The sequence below is a fragment of the Pelodiscus sinensis genome, chromosome 9 (assembly GCF_049634645.1).
Source record: "Pelodiscus sinensis isolate JC-2024 chromosome 9, ASM4963464v1, whole genome shotgun sequence".
NCBI classification, from domain to species: domain Eukaryota; kingdom Metazoa; phylum Chordata; order Testudines; family Trionychidae; genus Pelodiscus; species Pelodiscus sinensis.
This window is the reverse complement of record NC_134719.1, coordinates 34,363,380-34,388,081: the sequence shown is the minus strand read 5'-3', so window position 1 is coordinate 34,388,081 and position 24,702 is coordinate 34,363,380. Positions and strand designations below refer to the sequence as shown.

Genomic DNA, 24,702 nt, shown 5'->3' with positions numbered 1-24,702 from the left:
CGGGGGTCTCAGTGGACCACCTTGATTTTCATGCACACCTGCTCCTGGGTGGCCAGGCTAGCAGCTCTCCTGCCCTAGACGGCCACTTTCCTGTGCCTAGTGCGGAGGTCATGGACGAGGTCCACGATGCCCGCACTAGACCAGGCGGGTACCCGCCTCTTGCGGTCCCGGGCAAGCTCCCGGGAGCCGCCAGCCTGGTCCCGGGAAGAGGGGGAGGGTTGGGGGGCATCGGGTGGCTGGCTCGAGCTGTGCCAGGTGCAGGGTCTGCTAGCTGGGTGCTTGCAGGCTTGCACCTGGCACGGGCATCGTAGCCAGCCCGTGCCCCTTTAAGGGGTCCGGGGCCAGGAGGGGGGCAATAGAGTTTCCCTGGTGTTGGCCAGAGTGGCCACCAGGGAAAGCTGGGGAGGGCTAGCCTCCCACTAGTTCGAATTAAGGGGCTACACACCTCTTAATTCGAACTAGTAAGTTCGAACTAGGCTTAGTCCTCGTAGAATGAGGTTTACCTAGTTCGAACTAAGCGCTCCGCTAGTTCGAATTAAGTTCGAACTAGCGGAGTGCTAGTGTAGCGCCTATCAAAGTTAATTCGAACTAATGTCCGTTAGTTCGAATTAACTTTGTAGTGTAGACATACCCTTAGGGACACTACACACTAAATTGGTGCCCACTGTGATCAATGCAACAGTGGTTCCATGGGAGAGTGCTCCTTTAGTACTCCACCTTCTTAAGTGGCGAAAGGTAAATTGGTGGGAAAGCACCTCCAGCCAACGTAGCTCGGTATAAACACTGCATTAGGGTGATGTAAGCTACACTGTCTGGGACTGTATGGGATTGTTTTCCATCTTCTGGGTGACATAAGCTACATCAATTTGAGCATCAGCATAATCTAGTCCTTAGGTCCATGTTTCTTACATCTCATTGATTTTTGTATCAAACATGTTTTACAAGACAAGGTAATTTTTTTTCTAAATTGCAAGGCCTACAATCTCAACTTGGAATCTGTATCACAAGTTGGGTTTTCTTTCTTGGCCACCATCACAACTAACATTCACCAACAGTTACACTGGCAATGCTAATGGCTGGTTGTTGAAGTAGTAGCTCAGTAAGTCACTCCCACAGACAAATATATAGGAATTGATAGACACCAATGTCTGTTGTTGGTCTCTTTTTGGGAGCTCACAGAATTTTAATAACTGTGGGTAATATAGCAGCTGCTGGGGTGGGAAAAAATATTGCATGAGAGATAGAAAGCGTATGGGACAATGTCATCAGACTGTCAACTCTGAGGCACAGACCAGAATGTTTCTTTCCACAGGAAGCACATTTATCCAAAAAATGACAAACTGCAATTCTAGGCCTTGAGTGCCTCGGTGATCAGCATATAGGGTTGCCAGGTGTCCGGTTTTGAACTGGACAGTCCAGTATTTGAGGGTTCTGTCCAGAAAAAAGTTAAGATAATACCGGACACACAAAATGTCCAGTATTTTCTAATTAGGTAAGTTTTATTATTATTAGGAGTATCAGTATGCAGTTGCGTACTGCCTGGCTGGCAGACACGCTCATGCTGCGTGACTATGTCTACCAGCCAGGCAGTAAGCAACTACATGGGGGGAAGGGGAGAATTCCTGGGGCCAGACTCGCTCGTGCTTCACAGGGACTGTGCGCGGGACGGGCTGAGTCCCGGAATCTGCGTGCGCCTGGGTCAGTCCCGCCAGCCGGTTCTCTCCCCCTCCATTCCCCCTCCCCTGCCAGCCCCGCTTCCTGTCAGCCGGTCCCCCTCAACCGATCTCCCCCAGCCAGCCCTGTTGCTCTCGACCAGCTCTGCTTCCCGCTGGCCGGTTCTCCCCTCACCCTTCTCCTGATCTTCTCCGGTCAGCTCCACTCCCCCCGATCCCTTCCCGGACAGACCTGCTTCCCTCCAGCCGGTCTACCCGCCCCCCTGATCTCCCCTGGCCAGCCCCGCTATCCCCAACCCTCCCTCATCTCTCCCAGCCAGCCCTGCCAGTTTTGTATGCTAAGATTACCCCAAAGTTCATTGCTCCAGATTGCTGTTCCTATGCTGTGTGCATGACATCCATGCAGCCTTTACCCAGCAGAGGCAGTATGAAATAACTGTCTAGAGATTTTCTCAAAATGTCCACTGTTGTGACAATAAAATCTGCTGTGCGACAGAGACTAAACTGTATTATTTGTAACTGATTAAAATGTCACCATGCTTCTAACTGGTTACAAAAATCACAAACTATAGACTTCTGGGCAATTATCGAAACTGGTTTCAGCAGCAGGACATAGTACTATTGGTGTTACAAATGCATTACATACTAGGATAGCTACTACATTAGCAGAACGTCACAAACCATATAATTTCATAAATCATTTCCCAAGCAATAAGGTTAAATTACAGAGATAGTCACTTTTAAATCAGAAATATATACCACTTGTTTTTATCACTATCTGACCAAAATAACAGTTTGAGCTCTAAAGTTATCCTTTTTTCCCCTGTAAGGAAATGATCCCACTCCCCAAAAGAAGAATTTAGATTTAACAAAAAAATAAATTGAAAGATCCAAGCATTTGACACTTCATCATGTATAAGGTGCCCATCTTGTTATCTGCTAAGTTTGTGTAAAATTCCAGAAAACAACAGCTAATACAGTGGTTCAAAATAATCACACACAAACAAACACATACATCCAGTGCAATCCATAAACATTGTTTAGCCTGGTTTCAATAGATTCTCTCATCTGACTAATAAGTCTAACAAGACAACCTCACTGCTTCCCTTTCCTGCTTTATTTTCTTAGCACAGCAATTAATTTCAACTAACCACCTCCGCATTCTTGGCATCACAAGTACCTATGGTTATGGGTTTGTAAACCTAACCCTTTTCTATTCATATTTAGCAAAAACCACTCTGTATATATAAAAACTTCATATTTCTTTATCTGCCTGAGCAGGCAGTAGAAACAGGGAATTTCTTTTGTAGGAAAAAAACTAATACAGTGTCATTTCTCCCTATCGCTCAGGAATCTGTGCGATTCTTCCAAAGTAAGTACGTGATTATGGTTTGAATACCAATTTTGTAAGTATCAGCCATAACTACTGAAGCAGTGCATCTCCATCTGTATTATTTCCTTCCTATGTTTTACTGTATTATTTCCTTCCTGTCCTATAATAAAATTAAGCACAAAGGAAATAGCCATAGCATGTAATATAACCAGTATTTTCAGTTAAATAACATGGATTATCTGAACTCTTAAACATATCAACATGTACTGATTACTATGTGAAATTGATAAAGACAGTGTCTAGGAACAAAAAGTTAAAATGTGCTAAACTGTTACTCTTTTCTGCTCAGAGAATATGAGACAAAACAAGGACTTAAGGTCTTGAACTCAATACTGATGACATTGATAAAAACTACTAAGAAATGCCTGATGGAATCATTTTGACAGGCAATTCATATGTAACATTCCAGTTAATCTGCTCTGATGAGAGACAATGGAAAAGACAGCTCTAAATCATCTGGGAAAACGCTGTCAAACAGAGAAAGCAGCTTTTTTTTCAGTGCTCTACAAGGAACCATTATTGATTAGCACACAAGAAGGCGTCATTCTTGTACACAAACTAAGAGATGTAGTTATTTGTGTCAATTAACTCTTATTCAATGTCAGTATTGATTGGCAAGGTCTCAACACTAGTCATTGCCATCAATATGCTATTTACAGAAGAGGTAGTCAGAAGACATAGATAATCTGCTGGATGCAGTAATACAGATCTCTTGATGCACTACTGTTACTGGATTGGAAGAGTGGTCAAGACTCCACAACTAGTAACCTTTTGTTAATACAGCGCTTGTACAACTGTATTAAAGCCATTTTAGGATGATCAGACTAAAACATGCAACCTATAGCTGTGAAGCCTTAAAAAATATGAGCAGTGAAAGGACAATCCTTTTAAAAAAACAAGTTGTGTGACAACACCAGGGCTTCTGAAGACTAAAACTTAAAAAAAAAAAAAATCAAGTACAAGTCCTCACTAAAACTGGTATACTAATCCTTTGTCTTATCTTTAGCCAAAGCTGCTACTTCAAAACAATCTACAAGAGAGAGGAGAAAAATACCAGTCCAATTATTTCTCAAAACATATGTCATGGGCAAGGTTCCCTCTAAGTTGCATGGCAGCACAGCCCCACAGCTGCTTAATGAGCCCCATCCAGCAAGGGTCTCCAAACTTGCGCAAGGAGCTGCCTAACAGGTTAATCTGAGCACTTCTCCCTCTGCAACAGCTCCTTGCTAAGGACAGAATAGTGAGTCTCTCCCAACGTGTCCCTACGCACTGGGAGAGACTCACTGTTCGGTCCTCAGCAGGGAGCTGCTGCTGTTGCTGAGGGAGAAGTGTTCCTCACCAAGCCAGGCAGCAACATGTATGAGTCCTAAGCCGACTGGGTAGGGCTCATTAAGCAGCTGTGGGGCTGTGCTATTGCACAGTTTAGAGCAGTGGTCACCAACGTGGTGCCTGTGGGCGCCATGGCGCCCGCCGGGACATTTATGTGCGCCCGCTGAGTGATCAGGGCCAGCCCAAGCCATTCTTGTGCCCCAGGCGCCCGGCACATGCACAGCCCCAGGCACATGCACGGCCCCGCCCCCAGGTGCCCAGCAGTCCCAAAAGGTTGGAGACCACTGGCTAAGAGGGAACCTGGGTCAGGGGGGAAAAATTTTTTTTTTAAAGTAAAAGTTTAAGCCTACTATTTGGGTTTGCAGAATTCTAATTTTGTATTAAAAAGTATGACAAAGTCCTACAAGATTTTTATAGACAGAAACTACAGCAAGCTTGCTTAACGCAAGTAGGTATAGATGACTAGGAACTAAGAGGATGCATCCAAGATCTTAAAAGATTTCAAGTTGTCGTTCTGATGCCTTGTCTGGTGTCAAACCCCAGACAGTACTGAAGCAGGTTTGCTTCATGTAGTATGCGCACCCCTTGCAGGGTGGGAGAAGACTTTGTGCACTTTTCTAGGCCCCAGGTCAATCAGGGTTGGGTCAGGGGAGCATGTGAAACCTCTGCCCGCGTCTCCACTTTGCTAGGGGTGCGCGGAGCCTAGAATGAACTGCCAGCTGCTTCAGCTGATGGTTCACCCTAGGTGTCATACCCGCCTGGCAGGGGGAGACGACTTCATGTACTTCCCCATCCCCACGACTTGATTAGTTTGGGTGTAGGGGAGTGGTAGGGTGGCCATGGGTCGGATCAACCAGCCTGGAGGGCAGGATCCGGCTTGTGGACTTTTTTTTTGCCTACCCCTGCTACAGAGACTCCATTTCAGGTATCAGTGTGTACCTATGTGCCTCAGATCAGAGATTTTTGTTAGCAGTGGCCACATGATCTGTGCTTGCATTCTGTACACCCTGTGCTTTGATCTGAGGGCAGATAAGGCATATGGATTCACCGCTGCACCAGTTCCTTCACCACTATGAAATCTGGCCTAATGCTGGGAGTCCAAATTAAGAAGAAGGAAGATGGAGCACTTATAGGGACAAAATATTTTGTAGAACTCAAGTTACTGCTGAAGTAAGTAACTTCTCCTTCTTTCGGTAACTGTCTCTATGAGAGTTCCACTACAGGTGGGACTCCTGCAGTGCCCAGACTACTGGGGTTGGTGTTGAGAAGACTTCTTTAGCCCAGATTGGAGAACAGTCACACTCAAGTCACACTGCATCACAATTGGAAACATATACAGCTTTTGTGCTACAGTCTTTAGTTTTCACTATTTATTGATCTTTTGCAAAAAATCCCTGTATGTTTTACACATTTTCACTCCTGGGAAAAGGAGTAACTGGATGATCAGGGGGCTGTCTTCGATGGAGGCATTTTTGAGCAAAGCCACAGAGTAAACTGTGCTCTAGTAGAATGGGCTGTCACCTTTAAGGAAGGATATACTGTAGAGAGTTTATAACAGAACACAATGCATCCAGAAACCCCCATGGACAGTCTTTGGGTAGTAACAGAAATTCCGCTCATTCTGTCTACAAAGGAAATAAAGAATCTAGGAGAGACTCTGAAGGATCTAGTTCTTTCTGGGGAGAATACTAGTGTTCTAACACTCAGAATGTGTAGACTAGCTTTCACCCTAGGGTTGTGCACTTTAGGGTTAAAAAGACAGATAACTGAATGTCCTGGTTAATGTAGATGTATAGTGGCCTTTTATAATTTCATTTACATCTGGAGGCTGAAGTGAAATTTGAGAGACATTAGAACATAAACCCCTATATGCTGCTGAAGCAGTTTACTGTAGTATGTTCACCTATGTAAATATGACACACAATCAAAAATCAATCCCAAGATGGTGAGACTGCCTGCACTGAATAAAGTGACACTGGTACTTTCCATAAAATTTGAGTAATAGTTAATACATGTTTTTATTTTTTGTACAAAAAAGGGCTGTAACCAGATACATGGCTGTCATGAGGATTGGGATGCAATCCAGATCACTAAGGGATTATGTCACCTGTCACCCTGTAACACGGAGTGCCTCACAGTGCTTTAGTACTGTAGCTCCCAGCCTGGGATGCTCAGTCAGCAACAAGCAAGCATGTCAGACCTTGAGAGTTTGGGTGCTATGCAGCCAGCCCTGGTTCAGCAGCTCTGGCCCCAGCCTCACAGCTGCACTCTGCCTTCCACCAGCTTTGGTTACAACCAACCAGGTGATCCCAACATACTCCTAGATCCAAGTTTTCCCAAAACCGTGTGCTCTGCAATATCCAGCCCCCACCTGGGAAGTTCAGAGAAATAATGTTTGTTAGAGACACAAAAGCACAATAACCCAACTAGGCTCGAAAGAGACTTGCAGTCTAGACGTAAAGAGGCTTTTTCGAAAGATACTTTCGAAAAAGCCTCTTTCGAAAAAGAGTGTCTAGACTGCAAGCAGTACTTTCGAAAAAGCAAGCCACTTTTTTGAAAGAAAGCACCCAGGCAGTCTGGATGCTCTCTTTCGAAAAAGCCCTGTTTGCATTCAAGAACGCCTTTTTTCGAAAGAGCACTTTCGAAAAAAGGCGTTCTTCCTCGTGAAATGAGGTTTTCCGCCGTCAAAAGAAAAGCCACGTTCTTTCGATTTAATTTCGAAAGAACGCAGCTGTAGTCTAGACGCAGGTGAAGTTTTTTCGAAAAAAGGCTACTTTTTTCGAAAAAACCCTTGAGTCTGGACACAGCCCTAGAGTAAATGCACCCTTCTCTGCAAACACAGCACTGAGCTGGTGAATAGTATAAATAAAACACATTTATTAACAATAAGACATAGGTTAAGTGACACCAAGTACAAGGAATAAAATTAGAAAGGGTAACAAGCAAATAAAAGTGAAAACATGCATCTGAAAGTCTAAAATTAGCAATTGATAGGCTTTGTTCAAGATGGCTTTCCTCACAAATTTACCCTCGTCCAGAGGGATTTGCAGAGACTCAACTATCCTTTTCATGAAAATATCTGAAGTTGTCTGCATAGGAGAGGGAACAGGCAGCATTACAGCTCCATATGGAGAGAAAGGAGGTTTATCAGGGGATGATGCAGCTTCCCAATCAGCCCTTTGCTTTTGCTCCCCAAAGGGTTCCTCCTGACAAAAGGTAAACTGAGAATGGTCCTGTGAAGCAGGCAGCTCTCTCTCCTATAGAAGTATAGTATGCACTCTGTAGTACTGGCCTTCCCATATATGGCTCAGGGATTCCAGAAGAACCCTTCTGATGGGTCAAATGGAAACGGTTGAGGACCCCAAGGATGGTCATACCAAGAGGGATGTTTAGGGGCTTACATATGCCTGGATCCTGATGAAAATATTTCAGAACAGACTTCTGAGGAGGGAGAGCTTACCAGGCAGATGATGGAACCCTTTGATTTCTGGAGTCAGAAGAGAAGTGTTTCCCTCTATTGAAGGCAGGATCTGGTCTCAGTGGTACCAGAGAGTGCTCTGGAGAAGACGGTAGGCCCCTATGATTTCCTTTGGTATCATCAGAAGGGAAGACTGGGGCTCCTCAGAGAGTAGGAGAGTCTTTAGGAACAGGTGTTTGCTCAGTACAGAGGAGGCAAGACACTGTAGAACTGAGGATGTTGTATCTGAAGCTACCAGAACCGAAGATAGCAAAGGTTCATGATTGGTATGTGACCTGCTGGAGGGGCAGGGACTGGGGCAGCTGGTGCCAGTGCTAATTTCTTTGAAGTGGCAGAGCTCTTTTGCTTGGATGGTTATGAGCCAGGTACTTCCATCAGTACCAAATAGGGCTGCATACCAAGAAAGTTTTCAGTGCAAGTAGCAGTAGAATTCTTTTTAGTTGATGCAGGAATCTTAGTACAGGAAGGTTAGGGACGAAATATCTCAATTTCTGAGGCAAAGTAACCCCTTTCTTTAATGACTATTAACAGACTAAGGTCTTGAATTTTTGAAGCCTCTGAGCTAGTCTCTGGAGCAGTCTCATGGTTCCTACGCCATAGACACAGCCATAGAAGTTGAAGGCGAACTTTGGTTGGCTGTCCCTGATGTTGGGGGGCCCTCAGTTGGAAGAATATTGCACAAAATGTACCATGGGAAGCAACTTAAGTCTAGCCTCCATTTGATTCCTGTGTCCGCTTTCAAATCCGATGACGATCTTGTGCTTCGACAGTATGTGTCCCTCCACCAGATGTGAAGATAGCTGGAGTGACCAATGCTGAGGGGGAAAAAGACCTTCTACAGGTCTAACAGTTTTAGAACCCTGACTTTGGTGAAAAACAAAAATAAAAAGGGCAGGGAAAAGGGAAGAAAAGAACACACAAAAAGTGAGCAAGGCAGGTTAAAAAATAAAACAAAACCTTCAAGTTAAAGTGAAGAAAGTTAGCTAGGACTAGGAGTCCGTATTAATTCATAGATACTGTAGAGTCCTGTCTCATGCCATGAGCAGTTGAGATATAAGCAGAGCAGTGGCAGGCCCAGCCTGCCTTATCCATCTTCAAATTAGAACACAAGAACATACAACACACATGCATGGACCACAGCAACACTCCTACCAAAAGTCTCTGATCAGAAGCACACATGCACATCTGAAACAAAGAGTAGCCACAGAGACAATTACTCAGAGAAAAAGCTAATTTTGGTCTGGGAAGTTCGAGGAGCAATAAAGAAGCCCAAACTTTAGATAACAATTGGGTTAAACAAAAAATACAAGGAAAGGAGATGGTGTACAGGAAATCATATCTTTTAGCACAGGATCTCAAACTCCTGGCTCACAGGCAATCTATGGGCCAGAGAATATTAAGGATGTAAAATCCTGTTTAACTGGTTAACCAGTTAAACGTTATGTTTTAACTGGTTAACTGATTAAAGCAGAAATAGGCAGGGAGAGCAGGGGGCTAGTCTGGAGCAGCCCCCCTGCTACAGACAACAGCTGTTCCAGCTGGCCAGAGCAGCCCCTGTCTGTGGCTGGGACCCATGGGTGGAGGTGCAGAGCTGCTTCAGCCCCTACCAGTTAACCATTCACATCCCTAAAACATATTCACAATCTGGCCCAGGAGACATGATGGCCCAGGGAGGTGTGATCCTCCAGGCCCCAACCCTTCCTGCCATCACCACTTCCCCCATATGGCACAATAACCCAACTAGAGTAAATGCACCCTTCTCTGCGCAAGGGACTCGGCCTCAGGGATTACTACGGGCCCTGGTGTGGGGCGGCATCAGTGGTTGGGCCTTCCCCCAGCAAGTGGCTTCCCTCTGGTTCCTGCTGCCATGGGAGGGAGAGAAGCAAGCGGCGACCACCGCTATCACACTGCACCAGACCCACATTACCAAGGTTGGGTCCCTCCGGGGATGGGGTGCCATGGGGAGTGGGGCACTGGCAGGAAGGAGTGGGGCTTGGGGAAATGGGTTTGCCCCTGCCTGCCCTGCCCTTAGCTGCCAGGTTTCCCAGTCTGGACTGCAAATATGTTTTGGCCCATAAATGACCCACTGGCCAGGAGTTTGGGAACCTTATTTTAGCATCAAAATGCCAATCATCTATCATGTTACTTTGGTACATTTTTTTTTATTAAATCAGGGTCATCTGCCTGAGTCATTAATGATCAGATACACCTCTGGCAAGAAATGGTATAATGCTTGATCCTTGCCTCTTAACAGGAGTAGGGTACAACAAATGGGAGATGAGATTCAAGCACATTCACCATGCTTTTGGGCCAAAACTTGGTTCAGACAACAATCCAGAATTTTCAGAAAGGACGCTCTTTTAAACAATACCAGGGCTAGCTTATCCCAGGGACAGAATGTACTGCCTCCCCTTACGCTGAGAGTTAGGTGGTCACCTTGAAAGGAAATGGTTACAGATTAACTGCCAAGAAACATAGGAGTTGCCATACTGAATCAGATCCAGTACACCGTTTCAAAATGTGGCCAGGTGCAGGTAATTCAGATGAAGGTACAAGAAAACTCCAATAGGCAGTTACTGGATAACATGCCCTTGGAAAAGTTTCTTCCTACCTCCGATAGGGACTGGCTTATGTGCTGAAGAGCATAAATGTTTATATCCAAATGCCTATTTTGTTTCCATACTATAACAATTCTAGACAGTCTCATTATCTGTATAAATTTTCCGATAATTTTAAAAAAATCCTGCTAAGCTCTTGTTTTTGGTGGTAACTCGGGACAATGAATTCTATGAGCTGATTGTGCATTGGATGAAAAAGTATTTATATCAGTTTTATGAGAATTGGTTCAATAGAAGATATTACCTCTCCCATCAGGTCCCTTTATTTTACTCCCTTAATCATTCAACCTAGATTTCTATGTAAATAACTACATTTCCTCTTGGACTTTAACAAAGTGCCCTGACAGACTCTGGAGAGTTATTTGACATCTCAGTTTTCATAACAAAGGCTTGCAGACACTGAGGGACTTTGCTTGGGAAGAACTATAAACATCTGAAATGTCTCCAGAGAACTCTTTAGAGCGCTTTTCAGCAGTGGTGATTGAACAAAATGCTGCTCAAAAGAGGCTGAACTGCAAGTGTTTCTTTAAAAACCAATGGAGCAGAAAATAGCTGTTGCTCAGTTCACGTTTTCTTTTACCCTCCTTTAGCTAAACTCTCCCACATTATGACCATGCGTTTTATCCTCCATAATGGACCTCCAGCAGTTTTTCAGACTGAAGTACTTCCAGTGCAGAAAGCATAAGAACTTATATTTATCAGAGATGCCCACTTATTCTTTTATTCAGCATTTTAATCCCCATAACATATCAAGTGATACTTTAAAAACCTGAATCTTCCAAGTACTTCAGCAAATTGTTTAACTATCCCTTGTATGTTGTTGAATCAGTGAGATTACTCATGTGAGTAAAGTTAAGTCTGGTCATACAAGTGATCACAGAATTGGAGTCCAATGCATGGTTTTATCCTCATGTCCATGAGGCAGTATTTGTGACCAGCCACTGCTGCAGCAAAAGTCCAGGTATGAATGGAGAAAAGACCCAGTGATTTGTTTCTTCTTGCTAGAAGCAGTAGGAAGGAAAAATGAATGTAGGCTTACTTGAATTTATTCTATGGGTAACTAAAGTAGACAATTTGGCCCACATTATGCATCTTGTTTTTTATAATCTTGTTCTTAGCAACAATGACAAATTCCAAACACAGGTTGAACCTCTCTAGTCCGGCACTCTCTGGTCTGGCAACATCCCTGGTGTGGCATGATTTTAGTTAACTGGATGTCCACTTATCATGGGTGTTGTCAAGTTTCCCCGCAGTACTATAAAGTTTGTTTATAGCCACCAGTCCTAGTTCTCTAGCTCTAATTGACTCCTGAAGGTCTTCTAAGAGCCCAGTAAGCAATGGAAGTGTTGGTCATGCTGCTAGACAATGACCTCCGATGCTTTGGCAAATTCTCTGATTCGGCACCAGTCAGGTCCCCAAGGTGCTGGACTAGAAAGATTCAACCTGTACTGTGATGCGTCTATTACAAAGGCACATGGTTGTAGTACACCAGAATCCATGCCCATTTCAGCAATCCAATGACTTCAGCCAGGCTGATGGGAGTCTTATGAATTTAGCATTACAGGCAGACTAAAAATTCTACATTTCTGTAAACCTAGAGCATTTGCATGCCATGTTTTTGGGATACACTTCTGCAACTCTAGCATATATGAAAAGCAGCTCTTCCCTAAGCACACTTGCCAAAAGAAAGTATGGCATTAATCAGGATTTCTTTTTAAAAACTAGCAATTATAGAAATTAAACGAAAAAAATAAAACCCTATATACCACCTTCATCACCATAAAAAAAAGTTCAGTCTCTACAACTACCAGCTTTTTAATTTAAACTTATTTTTTGAACATTTTAGCCAAAATTAAGGGTTCAAATGGAACTGACAATCTACTCACTAAGCAATTATTCCTTTGCTAATATAAATGCTACAAGAAAGTATTTGTTAAAATTCTTGTGTCGCACTGAATGGCCAACAGCAAAGATAACTCCAAAAGTCAATATCCTGAAACATGGCTAAGTCACTCACAATAAGCAAGTGCTACCATTCCCTCTTCTTGCTGGTGTTCAAGGGCATGGAGCCTGTGTTGGGTCTGTATTGTGTCAGTGAAGAGGAACAAAGAGGCATTTAGAAACATTACTGCCCCCCTTTTTGGTGTCTCTACTGCCATCTTCCGCATGCTCCTGAGAGTCAGGTTCACTGAGGCCATAAGGAGATATTAAGGATCACTGGCTCCGTGGTAGGGAATTAACATGGTTCTTAGCTCTGTCCTCTAGCCTCTCTCTTGCAATCAGGAGCAGAGTGGGCCAAGCTTGACTTTCCTCTCTGCTCAGGGAGCTGGCAGCAACCAACATTAATCACACCCCATAACCTCATTTGCCCTGCTGTAGGGTGCACCGACGAAGTGACAGATTTCAAAAGCCCATGTTTAACAGGAGATGACAGGGCAGTAGTATCTCTAAAGGACTCACTGTCATCCTCCTGAGACCATTGGCCTAGTTCTTAAAAATATATAAATACTCATAGTGACCTGAGCACAGTCAGTGGAGCAAGGAAGGGATGGGGCTGCCTTGCCAGTCCACAGGAAACCTGATGTAACACACATTGACCTACTAAAGAAGCAGGGCAAATCTTCACTGGGATTCCTTTGATTCAAGTCCATGAGGGTCTACATTAGATGTTATTTACTCATTCAGCACAAAGCCCTGAAAAGACCAACACTTACCTGAAAGTTTTGACAAGGTTTTTCAGCTCCGTGTAAACATCACCCAGTGTAATCTGAAGAGGGCCCAAAACTGCAGGCAATCTGGAAACAAAAGGATATTAGGTTATTTTAAAGTTTTTTTCTTTCTTTATGCAACCATTTGCTCCTCAAATAGGGCATTATCCAAAGCTCACTGAAATCACTAGAAAGATATGTATTGACATTAGTCCAGCCACATAGACATTACTGTAATATCACTGCATTTTACAGTAGCTATTGTAGAAGAGCATAATAGGATTAGACTATGGATATATTCGCTGCTTAGCAAGTTACGTTATTAATTAGCTTCAAATCTCAGTTATGGTAAGTCATTCTTACAAAAGCAATTAGGCTTACAATATGGATGACTGCAATTGTAAGTATCAAAACTTTTTCAAATTTGCAATATTTAGATTTCTTTGGAAGTGAAATAATTTAAATGTTCTTAAGTCTCCACAGAGAAGAGAACACACACACTCAAAATGTACCTACTTAAGAGAGAAATGGTATTTGTACTCCCCTTAAAAAATTAGCACCCAGCTCACATCTATTTAATTGATTTCGTTGCTAAGTGAGTAATATTCCTACCCACGTAATTTTATTTGAGTTCAACAGCAGTAGTTAAAGGAAACTACACAACTAAATTAGCATCAAGGTGCAGATAACATACCTAGGAGATTTAATATTATAGAGGCATATTAGTAGCTGAAAGCCCATATCACATACAGAGCACAAAGACAATATTCACCTTTTGCTACAAGTAAGAGAAGGTTTGACACAAATGTGAGAAACTTATGAGAAAATGAGACCATGGATTTATTATGTAATAATACCGCTTCAAATGACATTTTTGGTAGCTGTAATGACATTAACTCTGTCAGAAACACCAGGAAATTCTCTTAGGATCACTGGTTAATATTAATCAATTTTGTTCACACACTTCTGATCAATTTTTATGTCTGTCGCTTCTACTAAAATACATGAGATGGAGTGGTAAATGCTAGTGGAACCTTTAAAAAAATAGGTGGGGGATCTGGGAGAAGGTAGCTTGCCTCAGCAATACAGATTAGGGATGTAGTCAACTAGTGACTCGACTAGTCGCTCCTCTCCCCCTCTATCAGAGAGAGGCAGCAAGCGGGGGGAAGCAGGAGCCAGCGCTGGGGGAGTCGGCTTAAAAGCTATTACATGCCTAATATGAAGCACTGATTAATGAGCGGGACACCCACGTTCTGTGCTAATTTGAGCTGGAGATTTAATTTAGACAGAAGCACTTAAAGAGTAAGAGGGATACTCACACTTTTCTCAATTTTTCCAGTACAATCTGCTTTCGAATCTGCTTTTGGGCATGAGAATCTACAAGTGGAAGAATGGGATCACCCTGCTGGTCATCCTATATTACAATACCAAAACATAATAAAAACATGGTAGAAATCTGAATTTTAAAGTCAATACATCAAAGCAATATTGTGGCTAATTATTGATGTGTGTTTTCCCTATGGTTAAATTTTGTTTGTTTCTAAACAGAAAAAAAATGGCACAAGTATTTACATACTTGAAAGTAACAGGGACTCCAAACCTAAAGGGCTAGATTTTCTAAATAAACATCTGGCTTCAGAATAGTGGAAGCTGTAGTTGGACAAGAGTGGTTAGGAATTGTATGAGCTTCTGAAAAACTGAACTGCTATTTAAATTGGGCCTTAAAAATAATGTGCTTACTTTTGAGGACTTCCATGTTAAGCCAAGCCTGCCTATATTACTAATTAATTTTGTTCCTTTCTTCAGAAGCTATTATGAGGGGTATCTTAAAACTAATGGGGGGAGGAGACCTATAGTGATATTACCTAAGACAGATAACCGCTTTCATTTTAAGCACACTATAGTAACTTTATTTAATGAAAATAAGTGTTCATAAAATTACGCCTTCTCACATAGATAACTTCCTAAAAGTTAAAGAAACTCAGAAATATGTACATAAACACAAAATGTGTAACCCAATTAGCCAGAATAGTGTCTCCATATGATGGAGACAAAAGGAACCGGATGTTTAGAGCTGGCCAATTGGACTTGGAAAAGGAGAAACCTCATATATTATGCATTTCTTGGTGCCTATAAATCCTCCTACCAGAAGACAGACAGGAAGAAACGCACAGCTGTGTGACATGCAGCCTTCATACCTAGAAAGTTCTCAAAGCTATATGGTTCCTTGAAATATAAAAGGAAATCTCTGTGATCCTAAAGGAGATTCAGAGGGAAGCAGTTGCTCCAGGACTCAGAGCAGGGATGTTGGTTCTGTCTGGCCCTCATGCAGACAGAACCATCCACCTCATCCACCTTCTTCCACTCTTTCTTCCCTCTATGCATTTATACAATGGCCAGATTATATTAATCTAATCTTTAACATTCTTACATTAGTTCAGTTTAGCAATGCTTCCTTTCTGTGCTTTAAGTTAAAGCACACAAGCAGCTGACTAGCCCAGGGTATTCTGTAATTTGACAAGAAGCTACTGAAAATGAACATGAGAATTAATTACATGAGCCAGCCAAAACCTAGGCAATTGCTCAGGAGCGGACCATCCTTAACCATTGTTGTTATTACTTGCTGAAAGCCTGTTCTGTCACACAGGAATAATTCATAAAGTCGTGTGCCTCCATTTAACAGTACATATGGGAACAGATGGCAAATCCAAGTGATGACAAACTGGTGATATTCTAGAGAAAAAAAGCTTTCAGCCATGCTTGTAGTGGTTTCCACTGTTTCACACTGGTGAGCCTGGGATGTTAAATTCATAACTCTGCTAGACACTAAAAACCATGGATTCAATAGAGACACTGGATTTACGGTGGATATTACAACAATCAGTAACATACTAACCCTTGTCTTTTGTCCTATGACAGCAGAGGTTTCAATGGGCCACTCTGCCTGGAACAGCCCCATAGAATATGTGCTAACTACTTATGCCTAACAATCTGTTCCACTATGGAATTAATTGTGATGATTGGTTTACCTTCCCTAGACCTGAAGAAGAGCTCTCTGTGGCTAAACAGAAAGTCTCTCTCACCAACAGAAGTTGGTCTAAATAAAAGAGGTGTCTAATACAGAAGATGACAATGCTGAAATTTTATTATATAAACTATTATCAACATTCATGTTTTGGTAGCACCTAGAGGCCATGTACATCAGTACCCCACTAAATTAAGTACTGTATAAACATATGAAACTCAACAGCTTACAACAGTATTTTTAAATAGCAGATTTAACACCCCAGTTTTCCAGGATACTTACTTTAACACTGCTAGGATGCTCCACTTCTTTCACCTGTGTTGTTGCTTCTTCAGCCAAGAGGCACTTTCCTTTATAGAATTCCTTTACTCTTAGTCCTAATAGTTCTGTTTCTTCTTTTAGCTTTCCATAGCTAGGCAAAGGTTTAGCTATTGCACCTAAGCCCCCAAAAGGCAAAGACTGGTTCAAACTGAGTTTAGATTCCCTTGCAACAGCTGCATCATCATAAAAGTCATCTGCTGTTTCTAAGTCATCCTCATCAAGTTCTTCTCTCTCACATTTAACAGCTGATGTGTGTTCCAGTAAGTGTAGAGCAGTATAATTGGAACCACAGAGAAATTTTAAAGTTTCTTCAGTCCTCCATTCAATAAAAGTCTGCTTAAGCACATCCAACAAATTACGTGTAGCAGCAAGAGAATCAATCGGTGCATTCAATTCAGGTTTGATATGTTTTGATTTAGCAAGTATTTTTTTCAGTTGTTCTGCCCCCTTTTTGCTCACACCTAGCAAAACTACTTGTGAACCACTACAGCTATTATCACAGTTTTCTGTATTTTCTAAATTTGCAGACATTATAGTGTCTGAAGAAATGTCAGTTACTTTATTTTGAATGCTAACAGGACTAATACTCTTTTTTTCCTTGATATCTAATTTGCACTCACTTAATTGTTTGGTGACATTTATCACCCTATGGTCTCCATCTCTATGCATGGAATTTATATTCTGACCATGTTTGTTTGTGAGTATATTCTTTTTGTGCAATGGTTGCACCTGAGTGGTTACATTTAATTGGCTTCCTGGTAGAATAGAGGAAACAAATTCTTGCTCAGTATCACTACTGCTGTCACTGTATGTACCATGGGAACCAGAGTCACATTGGCTTGTTGATGTCTTAGGATTTTCAATATCTGAGACTTTAATGACTTCATCATGAAGTTTTACTTCTTCCCCAGACTGGCCACTGTAACAGAAGAAACTGACTGTCATTAAAATACAGGACAGACTTCGGTTGAAATAGCTTTTGCAAATTGAACAATTTGGATTAGCATTAGGGATGTAAACAGGTACATGCCTAGAGGTAACTGGTTAATGGTATGTGGCTGGGCCAGTGCAGCCCCCCCCTCCTGTGTTTGCACTGCGGGCTGCTTCACATAGTTTAACCAGTTTACATCCCTAATTAGCATATATTTAAAAAATGAATTAATTTTGTTCTAGCAAAGGTGTATTATTTCACTTAACATATAATAATTAGACCCTTAATAAGGGATCTACATAAGATTTGTTTGCTAAGAACATTTTTTTCAAATTTAAAGAGCTGTAGTGTTTAGTAATCAATAGACTATGACAGATATTATACAGTGGACATCTTATTTCGAAAACAAGGGCTAAGGAGGAAAAAGAAAAAACAAAATATATTTGCTTTGACACAATTTAGAAGAAAAAACAGCAAAAGGTCAGACTTACACTGCCAAATTTTACACCTTAAAATTCTAGAGTGCACACAGGCATCTTAGGACATTTTTCCATTACATGAATAAAATACAGTGTGCTGATCAAGAAAGAGGGGCTAGTCGATTATTTGTTTTTGCAGGAGTATGCAAATTTTGCCCCCTAATGGCCAAATTCTGTAGAGGAAAACATGAAAAAAAATCACAATTTACAGAACTGACAAAGAGGTGGAAGCAAACAAAGAGTTGTTGGATATTTTGCAGATATAAATGTTTTATACTAAGACGTAGCTTAGTCTAGCTTTCACCACATATAATTGGTATCATTTAGCTTATGAAGAATCAATGGTACAAAATATGCAGAGTACAAACATTATATTTGTGTCAGGTTTCAACAGGTTCAATTAAGAGCTATAGGCTATGAGCAGCTGTACACTAAATCATACAGATCAAATATTCTCTTTAGCATCACAAAGGAAAGCTGAACAAGGCAAATATTCTGTGTGTAGTCTGCAATAATGGTACCTTATATAAAACAGCAACACAGGAAATCAAAGACTTTCCTTTCACCTGGTCTACTATTAACGTTTCCAACTCTGAATATATGAAATGAAAGAATCATTGATTCAACTGTACCTTTGTCCTTTTTTCAGCAGTTCTATGTCTGGTGGTCTGCAAAAAAAGAAAAAGATTAAGAATTTAATAAAAGGAATGTCAGAAGTGTTTTTGAAACATCTTTTTTGAAGTTTTCCAACAACTGATAATGAAAATTGAACTGGAGCTATTCTGTACTGCAGTGGTCACCAACCAGTCGATCGGGATCTACTAGTAGATTTTGGAGCCTCTAGCAGGTGATCTTGACTGGTTTGGCCAAGAGGCTGTCAAATGCTGGCACTTCAGCTGCCCCACCCCGCACATCTCCTGCCCTTTGCCTTGGAGCTACCCCTGCCTTCCCCCACTTACTGGGCAGGGAAGGAAGAGGAGGGGACGCTGACGTCAGGGTGCCTCTTCCACCCTGTAGTCTATCTCCACAGATTGAAGGGGATACAACATGGCCTGAGATGGAGGGAGTTTGCTGGCTCCTTTTGAGAGCTAACAAGAGCAGGGATGAGTTTGCCTTAGCCCTACTGCATCACCTGTGGTAAGCAGTGTCCAGCTCGAGCCTTCATCCTGAATCCCTGCTCCAGTCATAAACCTCCTCTTGCATCCCAATCCCTAAGCGCCCCCCGACCCAAAGTCCCTTACAAAACCTGTACCCTGAACCTCCTCCTTCACCCCAACTCCCTGCCCCAGGCTCAGATCAGAGCAACTCCAAATCCCTTAACCCAAGACCAGAGTCTGCACTCCAACCCTCCGCCCCTGCTTGATGAAAGGGAGAAAGGATGGGGCAGTGAGGGAGGAAAGAGCGAGCAGGGGTGGGGTCTTTGAGAAGGGGCACAAAGGAGGCAGGGCAAGGGTATTTGGATGTGAGGTAGATCCTGGATTGCACTTAAATTTAAAAAAGTGACCTTGTGCTTAAAAAGGTTTGAGATCACTGTTACGGCATTAGAGCTGAACTCTGCAAACACTTATGTGAGGAAGTAACATTAGTCTTCTGAATAGTCCCATAGAACGTAAAGAGGACTAAATACATGCATAAGAAATTTCATTCAGGTGAGTAACAGGAACCTACCATTAGCAACTCTGAATAGGATTTCCACAATCGTGATTTGAGGAAGTTTTTATGGCATAAAAATGGTCATACTAGGTCAGACTAAAGGTCCACCTAGCCCAGTATCCTGTCTGCCGACAGTGGCCAATACCAGATGCTTCAGAGGGAGTGAACAGAACAGGGAATCTTCACACAATCCCTCTCCCGTCACCCAGTCCCAGCCTACGACAGAGGCTAGGGACATCATTCCTACCCATACTGGCTAATAGCTATTAATGGACCTAACCTCCATGAATTTATTCTTTTTTGAACCCAGTTACAGTCTTGGCCTTCACAGTATCCTTTAGCAGGGAGTTCCACAGGTTGAGTGTATATTTTGTGAAGAAGTCCTTTTTGGTTTTCCTTATTATATTTTTACACTTAATTGACAGAAGTTCTGTTCCTTTCTGTTTTCCTCACAAGGATTTAACTTCCGCTTTTTTAAACAATGCCTTTTTATCTCTCACTGCTTCCTTTACTTGGTTGTTAAGCCACGGTTTCACTTTTTTGGTTCTCTTACAGGTACACTCCAAATTAAAAAACACAGTAAGTTGGGCCTCTATTATGGTGTCTTTGAAAAGTTTCCATGCAGCTTGCAGGGATTTTACTTTTGTTATTTTACCCTTTAATTTCTGTTTAACTAACCTCCTCATTTTGTATAGTTCCCCTTTCTGAAATTACATGCCACAGTGTTGGTCTACTGAGGTGTTTTTCCCACCACAGAGATATTACATTTTATTACATTATGGTCACTATTTCCAAGCAGTCCAGTTATATTTACCCCTTGGACCAGATCCTGGACTCCACTTAGGACTCAATCAAGAATTGCCTTTCTCCTTGTGGATTCCAGAACCAGCTGCTCCAACAAGCAATTATTTAAGGTATCATTTAAGCAGTCATTTAAGGCACTTCCTTAAAACTCATTTTTAAACCATCTTGTGTTTTATTCTAACCAATAGCAGTTTTAAAATAAAGTTTTGCAATCAACATATACAATATTTAACATACATATTTTTATTATAAATCTAAGGCCTGGTCTACACTAGGACCTTAATCTGAATTTACTCCCCATGATTGGTTATCTAATGCAGGAGCGGGGAACCTTTTTTGCGTGGGGTGCTGCTGACCCACAGAAGAATCAGTTGGGGGCTGCACACAGATGAGGTGCAAAATTTGATCCAATGCATCCACACTATCAAGCCTGTTATTCTGGAATAAGGGGCTGCGGAATTCAAACTCTGTAGTCCTGCTTTTCATGAGGAGTAACACTACTATTCTCGAACTTGTAAGTCCAAAATAACGTTAGTGTTGATGCTCTGGTGCCGCTAACTTGAACTAATTGGCCTCCAGAAAGCCTCCCACAGCTCCCCAAAGTACTTCCTTGGGGTCTGAGTCCGAGACAGAGTCCATTAATGTGAACACTCTATCTCTAGCTATGTTCAAATCTTCCCCATAGTGAGGACACAGAACTTGGAATTTGTAAAATCAGGTGCCCTGAAGTTGAACTTAGTAAATTCAAAATAATTGCCTAATGTAGATATAACCAAAATGAATGCTGATTTTAGAAAGATCCCCTGGAAATTCTTGTCGGTTTAAGTATTCAATAGATCTCCGCCCTCCAAAAAGTTTCTATTGGGACTTTAAAATAAATAAATATCCAAACTAATTTTAAAATTGTTTCTTGCCCCTATAATTGCAAGGAAACTTTCTAAACATGAACCAGGTGAAAACCAATGCAGACCACAGATAGTCCGAAACAACAGCTCTGATGGATGTGAACCGTACCATTCATTTCAATGGTTTAAGTCTGAAAATTCAAGATGACTATATAATATTTCAAAAACATTTTTATACTGTAGTATCACCCAAAATACTCCATTTGCAGGTTTAAAATGGGATAAATTTTTCTGCTCTTGAAAAGATTTAAAAAAAAACATTCTTTACATGTTTACCGTATTTTCCGGCGTATAAGATGACTTTTTATACTAAAAAACATCCCCCAAAAATCGGGGGTCGTCTTATACGCCGGGTATAAACATACTGTAGCTTCGGCTACATACAGAACGTCCCTGTGCTGATACTGTATGTACCGCGCTGAGCCAATCACGGCAAGCGGTGTCATCTATTAATGCATACAAAGCCTGCTCGGATTTGCTGAGTCAGAGAGGCGGGCTATTACCACCTTTGCCAATCCGAGCAGGCTTTGTATGCATTAATAGAATACACCGCTTGCCGGGATTGGCTCAGCGCGGTACATACAGTATCAGCACAGGGACGTTCTGTATGTAGCCGAAGCTACAGTACTGTATTAGGGCATATCCAGCAGGCTGGTGTTATTAAATGGTGTTGTCTCGGAAGGGGGGGTAGTCTTATATGGCGAGTATAGGCCAAAACCTATGTTTTAACTGGAAAATTAGGGGGTCGTCTTATACGCCCAGTCGCCTTATATGCCGGAAAATACGGTACATATAATTATTTGTATATATTATAAATGGAATGCTAGTATTGAGACACACCCCAAATCTTGAAGTGCTTACACTCTAGACAATTCTTAGCAAACCCTGTTAGAATCAAAATTTAGTTCTAGCTTTTCTCCCCATTTAAAAATAGAGCTAAATACAGGAGATTCTGGAAAACAATGGTTTAAAGCAGGGGTCTCCAAACTACGGCCCGGGGGCCGGATGCGGCCCGCGAGGCCCTCTCATCCGGCCCGTGGAGACCTTTTTGGATTCAAAGGCAGAAGAAGTGAGATTGTTTCAAAACCCATTTGAAGCAGATGTGGCCAGTTGCCCAGATGAACTGCAGCTGGAAGTCATTGAGTTGCAAGCAAATGACCTCCTTAGGGACAAGTTCAAAATAGGACTGGTGGGTTTTTACCAGTTTTTGCCCAAGGAAGACTTTCCTAATGTCAAAACTTTTGCATCAAGGTACCTTTCAATCTTTGGAACAACATACCTGTGTGAACAAACATTTTCAAGAATGAAATACGTGAAGAACAATTTGAGAACAAACTTGTCCGATGATAATCTCAGGTCACTGTTGATGTTAGGGACAACAAATCTAAAGCCAGAAATGTCTGCTATTTTGGCATCCAGGAAACAATTTCACCATTCACACTAATACAGGTGTTCATGTGTAGTGTATGAATGTGTTATTAAATAATAACTGAATAAAATAATATTAAATACATAATTAAAAACAACATCCATGTTTTGATTGTTTTTTATTTGGACCTCAAGTGTGTAGTCGGCCCCCGAACTGCTGTTTGATAGCTAATAGCCCTCGGGCTGAAAAGTTTGGAGACCCCTGGTTTAAAGAATACTTTTGAAGCAAGTTAAATAAGCTTGCATGACCTTTTTCCAGGCAGGTATTTGTACTGTGAAATGGTGACATCCAGTGGTTTGGTTGGTTAATTTCAAGTACTTATTTTCTCTACTTAGCGAGGCAGTCAATTTACCAAGAGAAAGGACAAAATTACACCCTTACAAAATTCATGTTGCCTATTTCCCCATATCCATTGCTTAAAATAATGTAAAACTAGAATTTTGCTTAAGATGCAGTACTGTTTTATATTTTAGTCCTGAATTCTATTTTCTGATGTATATTTTGAAGTCTTGACTTCAAAGCCAGCATCAGTAAATTGTTAAGATTAGAACTCTTGTAATGTACTAAAACTAGAATTCATTTTATTTTATTTTATAAAAATGCCTATGCCATTCTTAAGAAGGACTTTTTGAAGTTAATAGGAATCGTAGTTTCTCAGCACCTCTCCACATCAGACCCTGAACAATTGTGTTAACTGATACCTATACTGCCAATCATGTTAACACAGTGAAGTTACCATCTTGATTATATACACAACTTTTATAACATACATCTCATTAGTCTTTTACAGTTTTAGATTTTCTTCAGTTTCAGTATAACCATTTATTATGGTCTCTCACGTAGCTGTATTGTCCCTGAACTTACACAGAATAAACCAAAAGAACACGTGATCTAATTACCTTTCTTCTTCTCGCATCCACACTGGACTTTTGGGGATCTGAGCTTCAAAATATTTAGATGCTCTGTAACAAAAATTGCTGCAAAAACACTGGAAAATATATCAGAATCTTATTTTGGTTTAAAAGAATAAACTTCATTTACATTATTATTACTTAGATAGCAGAATGCACATTTGTAATGAAATCTATAGCCAGTAATGGGCTTCTACTAAACTAAACAAGAGCTTTAAAAAATTATCATGCAGAAAAACCTCAAAAAACAAAACAACCCCACCACATCCCCCCCCCCCCCCCCAGCTTTATAGGGCTTCTCCTTGTACTTTTATTATGTATAAAGCACAAACACCGACCTTGGCAACAGTGTCCCCTCTAATTTTTTCCATTTATGTTCAGAATAAATTTTGTTATGCACATCAAGACAAGTGCAGATGTGTACCAGCAATAGAAACACTTGCTACTGGTTGTGGGTGGCTGTGGGCACCCTGCTAATCAGCTGGGCGGCAGATGAATCTCTCCTGAGTGGCCACCCAAGCTCTTAGTTATAGGGAACATTGCTTGGCAATACAAAAAACAGAGAACATAGACCTCTTGAAACAGAGGAAGGTATGGTTCTTGTCTCAAATAGCTTACTGCACAGTTTATAGACATGCACTACAATTCACATACAGAAGCCCTTTTTTTTTTTTTTTTTTTTTTAAATATGGCAGCATTGAACTTTGAAGAAGCAGTTGGACATCAATGATAGGCTAAATCCGGCACTCTTTACAGTAGTAGTAAGACTGCTATCTAAAAGAGAACTGACAACTCACAGCTATGAAAGAAAAAAAGTGTAAAATGTGGTTCATCAGATTCATAAATGTTCTGGCAAAAAGGGTGAAAAGCACAGAGCAAAATTTGCAGACGATACAAAAATTACTTAAAGCAGTTAAGCCCAAAACTGACTGCGAAGAGTTACAAAGGGAATCTCACAACAATGGGTGACCGGAAATCCAAAGGGCTGATGAACTCTATGTTGATAAGTGGAAAAATCACACACATTGGACAGCATAGTCCTATC

At 41.5% G+C, this 24,702-nt stretch overlaps 1 protein-coding gene across 5 annotated transcripts in view; it reads right to left on the bottom strand.

The window, feature by feature from the left end:
* RPAP2 (RNA polymerase II associated protein 2) overlaps positions 1–24,702 on the bottom strand; it is a 68,886-nt gene that overhangs the window by 30,802 nt on the left and 13,382 nt on the right. For 4 of the 5 annotated variants that reach the window (XM_075936530.1, XM_075936529.1, XM_075936532.1 and 1 more), the window contains exons 6-10: positions 23,646–23,734; positions 18,588–18,623; positions 16,507–17,464; positions 14,519–14,613; positions 13,206–13,286 (exon numbers count right to left, since the gene is read on the bottom strand). In XM_075936530.1, the coding sequence (XP_075792645.1) occupies positions 13,206–13,286; positions 14,519–14,613; positions 16,507–17,464; positions 18,588–18,623; positions 23,646–23,734 (1,259 nt within the window). Of the gene's footprint in view, positions 1–7,048; positions 11,493–13,205; positions 13,287–14,518; positions 14,614–16,506; positions 17,465–18,587; positions 18,624–23,645; positions 23,735–24,702 lie in introns of those variants that run through there. The other variant, XM_075936531.1, reaches the window with a different exon arrangement.